The 16,519-nt window shown below is 51.0% G+C and overlaps 1 protein-coding gene across 5 annotated transcripts; it reads left to right on the plus strand.

Annotated features, from left to right (window-relative positions):
- Nucleotides 1-320: 320 nt before the first annotated feature.
- Nucleotides 321-10,331, plus strand: NR4A2 (nuclear receptor subfamily 4 group A member 2). 5 transcript variants are annotated; one of them, XM_029934556.1, is made up of 9 exons: nucleotides 323-2,281; nucleotides 4,013-4,136; nucleotides 4,616-5,481; nucleotides 6,266-6,395; nucleotides 6,780-6,943; nucleotides 7,822-8,024; nucleotides 8,417-8,433; nucleotides 8,538-8,595; nucleotides 8,746-8,924. In XM_029934556.1, exons 3-9 carry the CDS (start codon nucleotides 4,618-4,620, stop codon nucleotides 8,831-8,833), a joined length of 1,524 nt encoding a protein of 507 aa, XP_029790416.1. In that variant the 5' UTR covers nucleotides 323-2,281; nucleotides 4,013-4,136; nucleotides 4,616-4,617; the 3' UTR covers nucleotides 8,834-8,924. The 5 variants fall into 5 exon arrangements, 4 of the variants coding, with proteins under 4 accessions (XP_029790416.1, XP_029790414.1, XP_029790412.1 ...); XR_003906665.1 differs by lacking the exon at nucleotides 8,417-8,433 and having other exon boundaries at nucleotides 321-2,281; nucleotides 8,746-8,779; XM_029934554.1 differs by having other exon boundaries at nucleotides 631-2,281; nucleotides 6,780-6,868; nucleotides 8,417-8,595; nucleotides 8,746-10,331.
- The last annotated feature ends 6,188 nt before the right edge of the window (nucleotides 10,332-16,519 follow it).

Here is a 16,519-nt window from a genome sequence, read left to right on the forward strand (position 1 = left end):
CGAGCTAGAGCCGATGCTATTTTGGGCCCAGCCCCGCGGGTGCGTCAATGCCTGCGCCCCTGCGTCACCGCCACCCCCACCCCTTTCCTTCTCCCCAGCTCTCCAAACTCTCACTTTTTCCCTTTCGTTCGCGTGGAATCGCTCCTGCCCACGGGGCGCTGACGCTACCGAGCTCATGCTAATAGGCTATTCTTCGCCCTTCTCCCCTCTTCCCCCTACTCACACATCCTCACTCACAGCAGCCCCCCTAACACACACACACACACACACACACACACACACACACACACACACACTCTTCCCGGTTTTATTCGTACTCGGGCCCGCTGGGGCCCCGCTGAGCCGCGGCGGCGGCAGCAGCGGCTGTCGAAACCTCTGGGGAAACTTAAGGTGGTCACGCAGTTTTCCCCGAGGCTGCGGCGCAGAGGAGCCCGAGGCGTCCCGGCGTAGCCGCCGGGGAGCGGGCAAAGACTAGGTGCAGATTAGAGCCGAGCGGCTCCGGAACGCGGCCGGTTCCGCGTCGCTTTCGGCCCCTACGGGGAACACCGGGATGGGGGTCAGGGGACAGTTGCCCAGGGGCTCCCGCAGCCCGGAAGCGGGCCCTGCCGAGGGAGGAGGGGAGGTGGGAACTCTTCTCGCGCAGAGAGGGAATGCCTCGGAACCCTCCTTCCCACGTCCCAGCCTCATCCAGCCCCTTGGGAGAAGCCCTCAGAGGCCCGCCCTGCTCGGGCCAGAGGAATGGGAAAGGGGGCTTGCACCCGGAAGAAGTGGCGTTTTCTTTGCTAGAAAGCGCCTTACGCCCTCAGCCTGGCGGGTGGATTGGCTTGCCAAGTGGAGTCGGCGGGGACTCGGGCAGCCGAGGGGGTGCGGCGAGCTGCCACAGTGTGCCGGGTCCCTCTCCTGGGAAGGCTAGACTCACAACTTTAAGCTCGAGGAGACACCCCTCCCTCTCCCCATGTTTTGTCTTTCCCTCTTGGCTCTCAGATTGAGGCTTCGAGAGCCCTTGTGTTTCAGAGAAGGGTTGATTTATTTCTCTACAACTCGTGGTAGGGTACAAGTCGGTGGGCACCGAGGAGGGTCGAAAGTATTAGAGTTGGTGAAAGGTGAGGTAGAGCCCCTTTCCGCTGAAGGCGCACCTGTTGCCCGCTGCTCGGCTGCATTGTCTGCGAAAGCAAAGTGGGCGACGCCTCATTCTGACTTTGGGTATCCCTGAAGGGCTGGGTTGCTCCCTACCTGCTCCCCTCTCTTCCCCTTTCCACGCACCACATCCCCCCTTGCACGTGGGCACTGCAAGGAAAGAAGGGAACACAGAGAATAGGCCCTACCCAGTACCTTCCACCTTGGACTCGTGTGTGTGTGTGTGTGTGTGTGTGTGTGTGTGTGTGTGTGTGCAGAAGGGGAGGAGAGACAGAGACCGAGAATGCCAATGCCAAAGGAGGAGGCCACGGAAAGGAAAAGGGAGAAAAAGGATATGCATCGGGCTAGGGAAATCCCACCCTAATTGCCTGAGCCCTTTGAGCGCCTCGGGTCATGGGACATCCGTACGCGCTTCCGTTAATGGGGATGACAATTGTGAGTGCGTGAGGTTAAGACACTGCCAGATACACCCCATTCGTTGCTAGTCCAGGTGCTGGCTACCTGGTCCTTTCCAGCGTTCCCTTCCACCCGGGCTTTTGTTGCACCCTCCCCCACAAGTGAGCTGCCGGGCTGCAGCGGTGGCCTGGGGGTTTTGGGGGCGGGGGGAGGTGAGGTGAGATGTCGCGGTGCGGCGGGCTGCTCGGACCTGAGTGGAGAGGTCACACCTCTTTCGGAAAAAAAAAAAAGAAAGAAAGAAAAAAAAACCCCAGGCTGGCGACCAAGGTGAACCCAGAACGGTTCCCACCTTAAAATCGGCCCTACTCGTGACGTCAGGTCGGAAATATACCAAAGCGAGAGCCGGCCAGGAGTCCGGGGAGCGCGGCGGCGCGGCGATTGGACGGCGGGCCGCTGACGCGCGCTGACGCGCGGAGACTTTAGGTGCATGTTGGCAGCGGCAGCGCGAGCCACATAAACAAAGGCACATTGGCGGCCAGGGCCAGTCCGCCCGGCGGCTCGCGCTAGGCTCCGCGGTCCCGCTCGCCTGCCCAGGCGGCCGCCTTCTCCTGCTCCTTCCCAGCTCTCGGCGACCAGGCTACCTTCGCCCCTCTCACCCACCCCTCCCCGACCCTGCCGCCCGGACTCGCAGAGGGAAGTACACTTCGGCCGAGTTGAATGAATGAAGAAATCCGCGGAGAACTCCTAAGTGAGTAGATACAGCCGGTGCAGTTCGAGTTCCTGTATCCTTCTTCCCTCTTTTGCACGTCTCTTCTTTCTACATGCGTGGTACAGGTTTTCTGGAAGTGGGCGCCAGAGGGTCGGAGCGCAAGCGGAGCGGGAGGATGGGGAATAGGTGCGCGCAACTACAGCGGTCATTGCCCCGACTCCAGCGCTGGCACTAAGGGGGAGTTGGCTCCCAGCTGGCTTCCAGGCTCCTCATTGGTGGACGTGGAAGGGAGACTTGCATAGTTTGGGGAGCTGTGGACTTGCCCGAGGAAATGTGCCCAAAGTTTGCTCTTGGAGCAGAATTGATTGTGACCATTGAACAGAGAGACTCCAGGTCCTGTATATGCGAGGGGCTTGGACACGGCCCACAAAGTGACAAGGAGAAAGTTCTTCAGTTTATTTGTTGCTTGGGAACTGTGTCTCCAAGGCTGGCCGGAGTGCCAGGGTTTCCTGGGTATTATTGAATAAGGGGCGGTGTTGCTGTTGGTAGAGTGTCCTATTACTAAGTTGCCTGAAATTTCTGGTTTTGACACATGCCGTGCTTGTGTTTATGAGTGCGTCAGAGAGAGAGAGAGACAGAGAGAGATAGAGACAGAGAGACAAGAGTACAGTTATGAAACTGCAAAGTTAATGTCCAGGAGGTTAATATCTAGCACAGGGCTGTGAGTAGCACGGGGTCTTTCCTTTCCACTTTTCTGATTAACCTTCCTCCCTATGAAGCAAGATTATGGGGGTGGGGGAAAGAGAACAGAAGGAATGGATATATTTGGCTTTCTTTTTCATTAGTAATAGGACTGTGCTCTAGAATTCCTTCCAAGTGGCAACACTTGAAAATTACTAGGACACAAGAATGCCTTGTTCCGGCAAGTAGGCAGATTGTGGAAGGCTGGATAGGGAAGGTGTTTGGCTTCCTATATTGAGAAATGCTTCTAACCTTGGTGCCAATACCAGATAAGCAGTGTTTCCCTCCCTCTGCAGTTGACCTAAGATGCTCCTGGAAAAGCAGGGTCTAGGCTTCCCACCCCTTGGCCAATAAAGATGTTGAAAGTCAAGTTTCCTAGAGAAGTGAATGCTAATGCACCTGTATCCTCAACCCCAGTGTTCTGTCAGAAACATGTAGGCAATCCAGACCCTTCCATTCAGATTGTCTTCAGGGCTGCCCAGGCCTTGCTAGCATTCTGTAACCCGGAGGGGTGGAGGGAGAGATTATTTTCTAATATTTTATTTTTTGACTTCGACTTTCTTTACCCCTCCCCAAAGAAAAGCCAGTTTCACCAGAGGAAAAAAAATTTAAGAGAAGTTTCCAGTGCTGCATTTTATTAAACTCTAGTTCTTTCTTATTTGAGTCTGAATTAAGCTAAAATGGAAATGACACGGCCCTCCCAGCCCCATCTCTACCCCCGTACATCTTAGCAAAGGGTCCAATTCATTACATCATAAGTATTAAATAAGTACATGAAGTACCTTTTTTTTCCTCAGAACCCTCTCTCTGCAAGGATTTACACAGTGCAATGGGTTGGCATTTGCTGTTGTTTACAGCCATCTCTTTTACACGTTGTTCATTATAACTCCTAAGTTTGGTAAAGGCTACACACTAATTTCCAGTAAAACAATCAGGGAAGGTATAGAAGGACTTGCCTGGTGACTCTACGGATGCCCAACTGAATCTGTCGGGAAAGTCACCCTGAAGCTTCTTGTGTCTGTGTTTCAGGGAGGAGATCCAACAGGCTGGACTCCCCATTGCTTTTCTAAAAATCTTGGAAACCTTGTCCATCATTGAATTACGACACTGTCCACCTTTAATTTCCTCGAAAACGCCTGTAATTCGGCTGAAGGTTAGTGCAATTTCATTTCTTGCTCTCTCTCCTCCGAGTTCCCTGAACATCAAGAAACAGGGCAATGCGATCTTCCTCAGCAAACTCTGTAACTTAAGGTTTTCCCGGCCCATCATCTTCAGGAACAACATTCGCATTGTGCAGTTCAACCTCTTTTCTAAAATGAGCTTGCTGAACCGAGCTTCAGAGGAAAGGCTTATTTGAGCCAGACTGGGGGGGGGGGGAGAGGCGGGAGGCGTTTGAAATATCCGGGAATAGAGACCCTCAATAGCTTTCTAGCTCTGGGTCTTTCTTGGACCAGCCTTTCCACGCCCCCGCACTGTTTTGCTTCCTAGCCTTCGCGCTCTCTGCCCTTCCTCTCGCGTCCCTACGTGCTCTCTGACCGCCACGAGCTGCCGGTGTAGCTCCAGGTGCACCCGAGCCCGGGAAAAGTGTTCAGTTGACCAGGCTGAGTGTATATTACCCTGTTTCATTTCCAGCCATGCCTTGTGTTCAGGCGCAGTATGGGTCCTCGCCTCAAGGAGCCAGCCCCGCTTCTCAGAGCTACGGTTACCACTCTTCGGGAGAATACAGCTCCGATTTCTTAACTCCAGAGTTTGTCAAGTTTAGCATGGACCTCACCAACACTGAAATCACTGCCACCACTTCTCTCCCCAGCTTCAGTACCTTTATGGACAACTACAGCACAGGCTACGACGTCAAGCCACCTTGCTTGTACCAAATGCCCCTGTCCGGACAGCAGTCCTCCATTAAGGTAGAAGACATTCAGATGCACAACTACCAGCAGCACAGCCACCTGCCCCCCCAGTCCGAGGAGATGATGCCGCACTCCGGGTCGGTTTACTACAAGCCCTCCTCGCCCCCGACGCCCACCACCCCGGGCTTCCAAGTGCAGCACAGCCCAATGTGGGATGATCCAGGCTCCCTCCACAACTTCCATCAGAACTACGTGGCCACCACGCATATGATCGAGCAGAGGAAAACGCCCGTCTCCCGCCTCTCCCTCTTCTCATTTAAGCAGTCGCCCCCCGGCACCCCCGTGTCTAGCTGCCAGATGCGCTTCGACGGGCCCCTGCACGTCCCCATGAACCCGGAGCAGGCAGGCGGCCACCACGTGGTGGACGGGCAGACCTTCGCTGTGCCCAACCCCATCCGAAAGCCCGCGTCCATGGGCTTCCCAGGCCTGCAGATCGGCCACGCGTCGCAGCTGCTGGACACGCAGGTGCCCTCGCCGCCGTCGCGGGGCTCTCCCTCCAACGAGGGGCTCTGCGCTGTGTGCGGCGACAACGCGGCCTGCCAACACTATGGCGTGCGCACCTGTGAGGGTTGCAAAGGTTTCTTTAAGGTGAGCCAGGACCGGGCGGAGGAGGCAGGTAGGGGCCCCCTAGTGCCGGGAGCCTCGGAGTGCGCGCCCCGCCTGGGCTCAGGCAGCCCAGGCGTACCTAGTTGGTCCAACTCCCGGGGTCCGCGGAGGCTGGCCCACAGCCGTCCATAGACGGTGTGGAGGCTCTGGGTGCCTGAGAGAGGGAAGTAGGAAGGCCGGGAGACCTGGGGTCGCATGCCCTGCACGCAGAAGACCCGGCAGGCCCCGGCTCGAAGTTGCTGGAGCCAGAGTTAGAAGAGGGTCATTTGCATGTGCTAGGAGCTGTCTTCTCTGTTCAGATTGAAATTGGTTAGGACAGAGAACCGTGTCTGAGCTAACCAAGTGGAACAGAATTCCCTATGGTCAAATTAAGTGATCTCTTTATTTCGCCATCCTGATTGAATAATCTTATCATTTTAAATAGAGAAGGTCTCCAAGGAATGTAAATAATATGAATGCCCACGGATTTGTATTTACTGAGCGTCTCCTTCTCCTTCTCTTGGCATATAAAACACAGCAAGGAGCGGCAAGGTTAGCTCAAATGTTAACGCTATCAATTTTCTCCTGTTAAATGCCATGGGGGAGGAAAACGAAAAGAAAGAGAAAGAAAAGGAAAAGGAAAAAAAATAAAAAGGAGTTATGTATATGCGATTGTTTGTGGGGAGGGAGTGTAGATCCCAGCCGTTGAGAAATTCTTCCTCGATTCCCTGGGTTGCTGGCTTTTCAAAAGAAACAAAAAATCGGTCTGTATTGTCTCCTTTTGCAGCGCACGGTGCAAAAAAACGCAAAATACGTGTGTTTAGCAAATAAAAACTGCCCAGTGGACAAGCGTCGCCGGAATCGCTGTCAGTACTGCCGATTTCAGAAGTGCCTGGCTGTTGGGATGGTCAAAGAAGGTAGGTCGGGGCGGGCAGCCCCACTCCCTAGTCTGCGCCTGCGGGAAACTGCTCCCGTTTTCCTCGTCCCAGAGCCTGAGCGGGGGTGTCTCCGGTTCCCCCCATCTGCATCTGGCCTCCAAGACCCAGCAGCTGCCTGCTTGCCCATCCCGCCCTGGAGAAAGCAGCCAGGCCCTTCTTGCCTTCAGCTAAACGACCCATTTGGAAGAAGGCATAAAACCACCCCACATTTTTTATGCTTCTCACAAGTAAAGGCTTTACAAGCAGTGGGACCCTGCACGGCTCGGCCTGGCGCCCGCGGCTGCGGCCTTCCCCCGGGAGGGGCTGAGGCGGCAGCTGGGTCCCGCTAGGGGGAGCGGCGCTAACCCATTTGTCCTTTCGCAGTGGTTCGCACGGACAGTTTAAAAGGCCGGAGAGGTCGTTTGCCCTCGAAACCGAAGAGCCCACAGGAGCCCTCTCCCCCCTCGCCCCCGGTGAGTCTGATCAGTGCCCTCGTCAGGGCCCATGTCGACTCCAACCCGGCTATGACCAGCCTGGACTATTCCAGGGTAAGAAGCTGGCGGGGGTAGCATGTGGACAAACCGACAGACGGGCAGGACCCCTTCCCACATCCATCACTAACCCCCAGACTCCACCAAGGTGTCGGCTTTACAGCCGTGGATAGAGTCGCAGCAGACAGAGCCACAAACAAACCGTGTCGCTGGGAGTGTAGACTGGAGCCCAGACAGAGGAAGGAAGAGAGCACAGGCCACAGTGATCACATCTCTCACTGCCCTCACACACACAGACGCACACACTCATGCCTCTAATGCCCAAACCACAGGCTGTGCAAAATGACCGCCCCCACCTTGGATTTGATCCCCAGTCTTCCATAGAGATGCTTTCATCCTCATCCCCTGTGGCACTGTCAGGGTGGGGGGATGGCTGCTTGGGGGTCGGGGAAGGGAAAGAGAGAGGTATAAGGAATGGCAGTGGGGTAGGAAATCAAGGGGTCAGATTCCTTTTTTGCCCCAGCTGTGAGGAATGTGTGGGCTTTCACTGGAGGAAGTATGTCGGGGGCAAACCTAGAAGCCTCTGCAATTTTATTAAGATTTGCAAAGGGCGTCTCTGCTCAAGACCCACTCTGGGACTGGCATGAATACTAACGTGTCAATTGTTTTGTGGAGATAAGAGTGAACGTTTCCCAGGGCTGGATGGCACTGTATTTAGTCTGTATGGAAATGGTAATTTACATATTTAAAGCAGCGACCTCATAGCACCATCCCTAATTGAATTAATTGCCCCGGAACATCTAATTTCCTTACTGGTCAGAGAGAGGTTTAATTGTTATAAAAACCTGGCTCCCCTACTAGAAGCGGGGTTAGCAATTTCACGGGCTATATATTTTAGAGAACCTCATTAAGTGCTTTTTAAAATGAAATTCCAGTTCCAGGCGAACCCTGACTATCAGATGAGTGGAGACGACACCCAGCATATCCAGCAGTTCTATGATCTCCTGACGGGCTCCATGGAGATCATCAGGGGCTGGGCTGAGAAGATCCCCGGCTTCGCTGACCTGCCCAAAGCCGACCAAGACCTGCTTTTTGAATCCGCTTTCTTAGAACTCTTTGTGCTGCGATTAGCATACAGGTAACAGCGGAGGCAACCCGGGAGACTGGCCTAGGAGGAAAAGAGGAATCAAGAAGGGAGAGGAAGAGGAAGAGGAAAATAAAAGGGGAGGAGAGAAAAGGGCAGGATAGGAAAGTGAAAGAGGGAGAGAAGAAGGAAAAGATAGCAGACAAAAGGAGAAGGGAAGGAGTGAGCCCAGAAGGCTTAGATGAATGGAATGGAGGTGGGACAGGGGGCGTTCTTGATTGTTATGAAATTAAACCCTTTCAAGGTCTACTGGTCTACATTTTATTAACTCTTCCGTAGTAATTAGGTGCCTCCTAAATCCCTCATTTATTGCTCTTCAAGTAATTAGTTGTTTAGCTTTTCTCTCTCTCTTTTTCTCCCCTCTCTCTCTTTGGTATTAATTGCAGGTCCAACCCAGTGGAGGGTAAACTCATCTTTTGCAATGGGGTGGTCTTGCACAGGTTGCAATGCGTTCGTGGCTTTGGGGAATGGATTGATTCCATTGTTGAATTCTCCTCCAACTTGCAGAATATGAACATCGACATTTCTGCCTTCTCCTGCATTGCTGCCCTGGCTATGGTCACAGGTCAGTACCTCAGGTGTAGGGCACTTCTCCAAAACTGCCCAGAGGGATCTCTCTATCCCAGTGACCCCTTAACACTGATCCTCCATGGTCCGGCCAGCTAGCTAACCGCTTTGTGTGTTCCTCTTTTGTTTCTGATTGTGTTTTCTGCAGAGAGACATGGGCTCAAGGAACCCAAGAGAGTGGAAGAACTGCAAAACAAGATTGTAAATTGTCTCAAAGACCATGTGACTTTCAATAATGGGGGGTTGAACCGCCCCAACTATTTGTCCAAACTGTTGGGGAAGCTCCCAGAACTTCGTACTCTTTGCACACAGGGGCTACAGCGCATTTTCTACCTGAAACTAGAAGACTTGGTACCACCGCCAGCAATAATTGACAAACTTTTCCTGGACACTTTACCTTTCTAAGACCTCCTCCCATGCACTTCAAAGGAACTGGAAAAAAACCTAAAACTATCCAGAGGGGGCAGGTCACAAAGCAGAGATATCCCCACAAGCTGTCTCAGCTCTAGCTGGTCCCCACCCCCTCCATAACCCCCAGCCCCTCAATCCCTAAAGAAAACAAAAACAAAAACAAAACAAAACAACAAAAACTGTTGCTATTTCCTAACCTGCAGGCAGAACTTGAAAGGGCATTTTGGCTCCGGGGCATCTTGGATTTAGAACACGGACTACACACAAATACAGTGGTATAAACTTTTTATTATCAGTTTAAAAATCAGTTTATTGTTCAGAAGAAAGATTCCTAATGTCTGATGGGAAATGTTTGGCCACGTTTGGTTGTTGCCATTAAGACAAATGTAATACACACACACACACACACACACCTCACATATTGTAAGGGGACCACAAGTATTGCCCTTTAAAAGACTTCAAAGTTTTCTGCTGTAAAGAAAGCTGTAATATATAGTAAAACTAAATGTTGCGTGGGTGGCATGAGTTGAAGAAGGGAAAGGCTTGTAAATTTACCCAATGCAGTTTGGCTTTTTAAATTATTTTGTGCCTATTTATGAATACATATTACAAATTCTAAAAGATAAGTGTGTTTGCAAAAAAAAAAAGAAAAAAGAAAAAAAGAACTACACACAAAAGGGACAAGCATGTTGATTCTAGGTTGAAGATGTTATAGGCACTTGCTATTTCAGTAATGTCTATATTATATAAATAGTATTTCAGACACTATGTAGTCTGTTAGATTTTATAAAGATTGGTAGTTATCTGAGCTTAAACATTTTCTCAATTGTAAAATAGGTGGGCACAAGTATTACACATCAGAAAATCCTGACAAAAGGGACACATAGTGTTTGTAACACCGTCCAACATTCCTTGTTTGTAAGTGTTGTATGTACCGTTGATGTTGATAAAAGAAAGTTTATATCTTGATTATTTTGTTGTCTAAAGCTAAACAAAACTTGCATGCAGCAGCTTTTGACTATTTCCAGAGTGCTTATAATATAAATAACTCCCTGGAAATTACTGAGCACTTTGAATTTTTTTGGTTTTTTTTAATGTCAAAATTGTCAGTTAATATATTATTTTATGTTTGAGTAAGAATTTTAATATTGCCATATTCTGTAGTATTTTCCTTTGTATATTTGCAGTATGGCACATGATATGAGTCACTGCCTTTTTTTCTATGGTGTATGACAGTTAGAGACGCTGATTTTTTTTCTGATAAATTCTTTCTTTGAGAAAGACAATTTTAATGTTTACAACAATAAACTATGTAAATGAACAGAAGTTTGTCTTCTTTCTGGGTCAGGAAAAAAGGATGACTGAACAGCAATATTCAATAGACTTGGAGCTTGATTTAGGATCGGTCACTTTTTCAACATTTGAGTTTCAAACTGACAGCCTAGATCTATTCTAGCAAAAGAGTCTGGGGAATTAAGCTAATTATCCAGAAAACTCAGTACAATATTTTTCCTTAACCAGAATTTTCGAGGGTGGCAACAACCTGCATTTGTCAGAATCACTTGAGAATATCTCAACTCTTTTGTTCATTTTGCTAGCTTTCAGAAGAGAAGTTCTGGAGACCAGATAACTTTTAAACTTTTGCAAGGTCTGAAGTCCTATCAAGCTTTTGTCTTGCAGAATGTTTAGGGAGTATCTTTTTAAGACTCAGGAAGTCAACATGGATTTGAAGTGTGTTGTACATCATCTCGTTTTTCCCAATTTCTCTACTTATTACTGTTGTAAAAAGTCTTCGAGGAAAGGCTAAGCATTTCCGGAGCTCCGGGCCTTGGGTCAGTGGTCTTGGCAAAGAATGGAACTCAGTTAAGGTGTTTCTTAAAACTTTGTTTTCCTCCTTCAGTGGATAGTGATGAGGTACAACTTGAACTTCTAGCATAACATTTCCGTCTTTAAGGTTTTACAGATAAATAATAAAATGTCCATTTGTCAGATCCTGGGTCTGCTACAAGCACGTTATACCACAGACCTTAGGATTCCAACCAGTACCAACTTTTAGCAAAGGAAGCAACTGAAACTGCAGACCCCGCTTAAGGTCTGAGCTTCTGTGGACTCAAAGGTCTGGAGCTGCCGAGGTCCTGCCTGTTTTGCCTCAGACCAGCGGTGAATTCATAGAGCAAGATGGGGGACTACCTTCCGCGCTAAACCTAATGAATGACACGGGGCTTCCGGGTCACTGAAATTTACAGAGAATGCTATTGTTTTCAAAATGCCGACTTAGGACAGTAAATTGCCACGAGAGTTCTCAAGTTGTTATTTCAGTTTGCCTCCCCCTACCTCTATTTTAAAGAAACCTTTTGCGAGTGGTGGGGCGGGGGGTGCGTGGGAGAAAAAGCAGGTTCGGGGGTAATTTAAGGTTATTTTAACCAGATACATTTCTCTGCAGGTAGCTTTGAGGAGCAAAAGTGGGTGCGCACATAAAGGATTAAATACTAAGCAAAATATCCAATGTCCTGGTTTTCTTGAAAAGATGGGACTTGCCATTTCCTTTTATTTGCACAACTTGTGCCCAACCAAAGCCTCCCACTAATAAGCAGAGAGAAAGAGAAGGCTCTTTAGAAATGCTAGGAGCCTACAGAGCCGTCAGCGCGCGGGTCTCTCAGGTGTCTGCAGCCCCGAGACAATTATGTCCCGACTCAGAATCCCCGAGAGTTGAACCCAGAAACGAACTCTTCTGAGGATTCTCCCGTAAGGAGACTGCTGCGCATCACCCGAGGCTGGTGGGGTGTTAGGTAGTGCGCCTCCCGAGAATTCGGGGTGGAAGGAGGGAGGGATGGCTCTCTCCCTTGCCCGCGTGAAGATTGCACCGGTTTCTCGTACTTTCACCTGTAATTTCTAAATTGCAAAGTGGCTAGTGCTTTTTCTGCCTCTCAGTTACCGAGTCAATTTCCAACTGCTGGCTGCGCACCGGATTGCAGGAGGAAAGAACCTCGCCAGCATCTGTCCTGAATCTTCCGAGATCCGCGCGGTTGAGGACTTCTCCTGCCCTAGTCTAGGAGTAAAGCCCAGGAAGGGCAACAGATACGCTGCATTGCAAAAGCCAGACGTTGCATGGAACTTCCTTAGAAAGCGATTAAAACTTTATAATGAATGAACTTTAGCACAATCACCTCCCCCCTAAGCATTTCAGTTATTGTGTATCGTTCCAGCTATGGAAAATACATAATCATTGTTCTGAGGATATGCCCATACATCTCTCAGCTCTGAAAGGTCTGATTTTAAGTCTTCAAGGTGTCTAGACTCACTTTGAGTGGTTGCATGGAACGCCCTGACATTATGGAGAGATGCCCTTAATTCAAAGCACGGGTGAGCCGCGCCACTGCCCTGCTACTTGGTGGGTTATGCTTCTCGGCTGTCCAGGCGACCTCCGTAGTCTACCTAGGTATCCAGACGGCCCTTGCTCGGATCTTCCTCTGGGGCGTGGGGTGAGAGGAAGAGAGAGACAGAGAAAGAGAGAGAGGAGAGGGAAGTTTTCATTTCTGGTTATGATTCTAACAAGGAAGATCTGCCTGACCCACGAAGGTGACGGCACTCCGCAGTGACAGCAGCACCCAGCGACCTTACCCTGTGTGTTTCCTTTTGGTGCACGACTCCGTCCCTCGAGAGTTTGGGCGCCCCTTCCACCAAAACTATCAATCACAAGTCTTTCGGGACTCTGGTTCTCAGTGTGCAAGGGGCGCGCGAAGAGGAGAAACAGATATTCTTGCCAACTTCAGAATGGCACTTGAAGATTCAATTTCACTTTGCCTTGAGACTCTCTTGGCTTGGTCGGTGTCAGTGCGTCTAGACGAATATCCATTTATCTAATTATATTTTAAACCTAGGCGTCGGCAGTGAATAATACTTCTAAGATATGGACAGGACTATGAAGGGAAAAGTTTTATTTCATGGTAACATTTTGATCACAGAGCTTTCCGGAACTTTTCCGTCCTGACAGGCCCCACACTGGGTAGCGGCACCAGACCTCTTCTAGGCACCGCGCGTGCCGCGCGCGCATCTCGGCGCCGCAAGCTCACGGCCAAGTCCGCGCGCGAGTCCGTTTCCTTTTTTATCCGCGGCGCGGCAGCGCGGAGGTGGCTGCGCAGAGTCGGGGCTGGGGGTCTTCCCCGCCGGCCTCGCCTCTCCCGTTGAGACAGGCACGGGTCTGGAGGCCCTGTGTGCTCGCGGCCACCTCGAAAATGGAGACGCGTTCTGTCAAGACTCGAGGTGGTGGGGGAGGGGGGAGTGTCTAGTACCGCGGATTTAAAAACTTCCTTCGGTATTATTTTGATGGCTGAACAGAGGTCTGGCACCGAGTATCCATCTCTAAGACATCTTCCTAAGGCTCTGCCCCTCCCACCCTCCACCTGTCAGCGTTATTCGGGAACAGGAACTGTCGCTTCGTGGGCGCGCCCAGGAATTTCTCAGCGATCCGATCCCTGTGCACCCCAGGCGCAGGGACCTGACTCAATTTTACAGTCTCACGGAGGAGAGATGGGGTTGAGGGGGTCCCAACCAACTCCCAGCCAATCGTTCCGTCCCACAGGTCTCAGCAACTACCGAAAAGAGCGCACCGGGTGCCACAGTCTTTGGCAGGGGCTCTGCTTAGATCCCTGCATGTGACGGAACTCGAACCCGAGCGACCTCTTTTTGTATAGCTGTGTTGACGGGGGAAGCGGGTGGGTAGGGGTGTCTGTCGACATTGGCTGACTTTACTGATAAAGACAGATAAGAATTCCAAACAAGTTCACCATTTTTAAGAATTCTTTTTAAATAATAAAATAAACAGAGAAACCCTCTTTTCATTTTTATTTTTAAATTTTGCAAGATCTCCCTAATCGGGTATCACACATAACTATTTGGAACAGCGAGGCTGTTATTTAAAGCCATTTTCCCTTAGCATGTTTCCGGAGGACGACTGGAAACGACCCTTGGGGCCCGCAAGGGCTTTTCTCCCACGTGAACCTTGCGTTTCCTTAGGGCAAGTCCCGCTCGGGTCGGAGGGCACCTCCCAGAGCTGGGGGTGGGCCCCCACCCTACCCTGGGGGCGTAGAGCTGCACTCCCGGTTCCCAGTAGCGAAGTGCGCCACGGGCCCAACTGACAGCGGCGGGAGGACTCCAGAAAGCGAGGCCCCAGCCACTTGCTCCCCGCCCCACGCTGTCTCACTAGGCCCCCAGGCGTGGTGTGATTTTGCGGCCTCGGGATCGCTGAAGACGTGTCCGTTCGTGGTTCCGCCGAGGGCGCGAGTGGAGAAGCGAGCGCTCCTGCTGCCCACTGCGTTTTGGAGACTTAGAGTTGGACTCTGCAGGTTGCGACAGAGACTTTGCCGTGGGAGCCTGGGAACAATTAGGACAAACTCGCCTGGGTTAACTCTCTGCTTCCTTCTTTTTCCTGCTCTGCCCTTCCCAGCTGTACCTTGTTGCTTTCCCAGCAGTTCCCAGTGCTGTCCCCCAGGGTGGGAGGCCGCAACAGGTTCCAGTCGCTGCTTGGCGAGGTTCGGTGCGTCAGGGCGCGAGCGCGTGCGGCCGAGCGCGCCCCCGGCTTCCCCTGCACCCACCCGGCAGTGGTCAGACTTGGGTCTCCCGGGGCATCCATCCACACTACACGGGGGGAACCATTTCCCCCCCCACTGATGGGGGAGCACAAAACGGTGGGGCAGGGGCGCCAGAGCGCGTCCAAGCCGCGGTCCGAGCCCAGAGAGGGGCCCACACTTCCTTGCCACACGCGTGCCCTACACGTGTGCTCTCGATTCCCAAGCTCCGAGGAGAGATGGCGCACGTCCTGGTGCGGCTTTCCCATCTCCTCGCTACGCGAATTCTGAGTCCTAGGGCAGGGAGCGGGAGGAAGCGACTCGTCAGGTGGCCACTTCAGTGCGGCGCCTTGAGGGGCCGCGGGGGCAGCCAGTCTGCCGCTCTGCCTGCCGCCCGGAGCGCTCCTTCCTGCCTGGAAGACCCTGACTGCGGCTGGCTGGCCGCCCTCTTCTTAGCTTAGCTCAGCGGCACTGGACCGAGCGCCGAACAGGGACCGGGATCCGGGGAGAGAGAGGTTTCTGCGCCTTCCTCCGCGTTTCTTCTTCCCCCAGTTGATGTCTCGGACTCCTATTTCTTTATATTTCTATTTAAACTTGTGTTTAGAGAAACTAGGATTTCCAGGACACGTGCCAACTGTCTGAACCAGACACAGAGCCCGGGTTTCTGTTAGAGACCTCCCTGGGCGGTAGAGGGTGGTCCAAGGGCTGCTGCACATGTGAAGACTTCATCGGGTGCCAGGGGGACTTGCTAAGATTTTCTGCCTCTGGAAGCCTGCGGAAGAGGAGTGTGTTGGCCATCTCAAATTGAATTGGACTTTCAAAAGGGGTACAGAGGAAGACAGAGAGAGGACATTTGACCAGTAGGCTGCAATAGGCCAGTGTTTTTCAAACTGAGGGTCACAACTCACTCACGATTTGTAAAATCAGTATAATGGGCTGCGATCAGAATTTTCTTTCAAAGAAATAAAGGAAAAGCAGAATAGAAATCATGAAGGCTTTACACAGAGTAGCCAAAACATGAAAAGTTTAAGTATGTTTGCTGAAACTTTTCTTGGGCTATGATATAAAATATATTTATAAGTGTGGGTCTTGGCTAAAATTAGTTGGAGAGCCCCTGCTGATGGACCAGTCTGTGATTGGAAGTGAAGGAGAGAGAATGCCTACAATGTGGTGATGTTATGAGATCAGTCCTCTCTCTCTCTCTCTCTCTCTCTCTCTCTCTCTCTCTCTCTCTCTCTCTGTCCCTCCACTATCTCCTCGCCGCCCCTCTCTAACTCCAGTGGGGTTCTACATCTCTTTATCCCCTGGCTTATTGTGTACTTGGAACCCTGCTGGGCATCATGAGTAAGGGTCAAGGGATGGGCACACTGCACTGCCCCCTACCCCCCCAATTCTCCCTGTTGGCAACCTAGTGTCAGGGAAGAGAGTGAACAGTGAAGGTCGTTGGAGAAGCTCCAGAGAAGGGAGGGGAGTGATCATCACATTGTCTACTGACTACATGCTAGGCTGTCTCATTTGTGTGCTAGTGCCCAATACAAAGAAAGAAGCAGAAGCTTTGAGGGAAATAGAAATAGGTGAGGTCTTAAGAAGATAATGAACCATACTGTGAATGAACTGAGTGGGGACTGGGGAGATGGAAGAGGAGAGGGAAACTTGAAAAGCTATTTAATCAGTGTCAGAGTTGAAGGCTCACAGAGATGGGAAAGAGAGAACTAAAATGCCCTAGAAATACAGGATTCTGGGCATCAACAGTAATGTGCAGGAGCTTGAAGAAAAACGAAGAGATAAAGAAGAGCTAATAAAAAGGACACAGAAAAGATGCTGTGGATGAGATGAAAATTGGATATGGAGGGCATAGTAAAAGGATTATGTAAAGAGAGGGTGGCTTTAGGTGTGGGAAGACTCAGGCTATTGAGGACCACACAGAAGTATCAGGTTTTGTCA

The sequence above is a fragment of the Suricata suricatta genome, chromosome 3 (genome assembly GCF_006229205.1).
Source record: "Suricata suricatta isolate VVHF042 chromosome 3, meerkat_22Aug2017_6uvM2_HiC, whole genome shotgun sequence".
In the NCBI taxonomy this organism is placed as follows: domain Eukaryota; kingdom Metazoa; phylum Chordata; class Mammalia; order Carnivora; family Herpestidae; genus Suricata; species Suricata suricatta.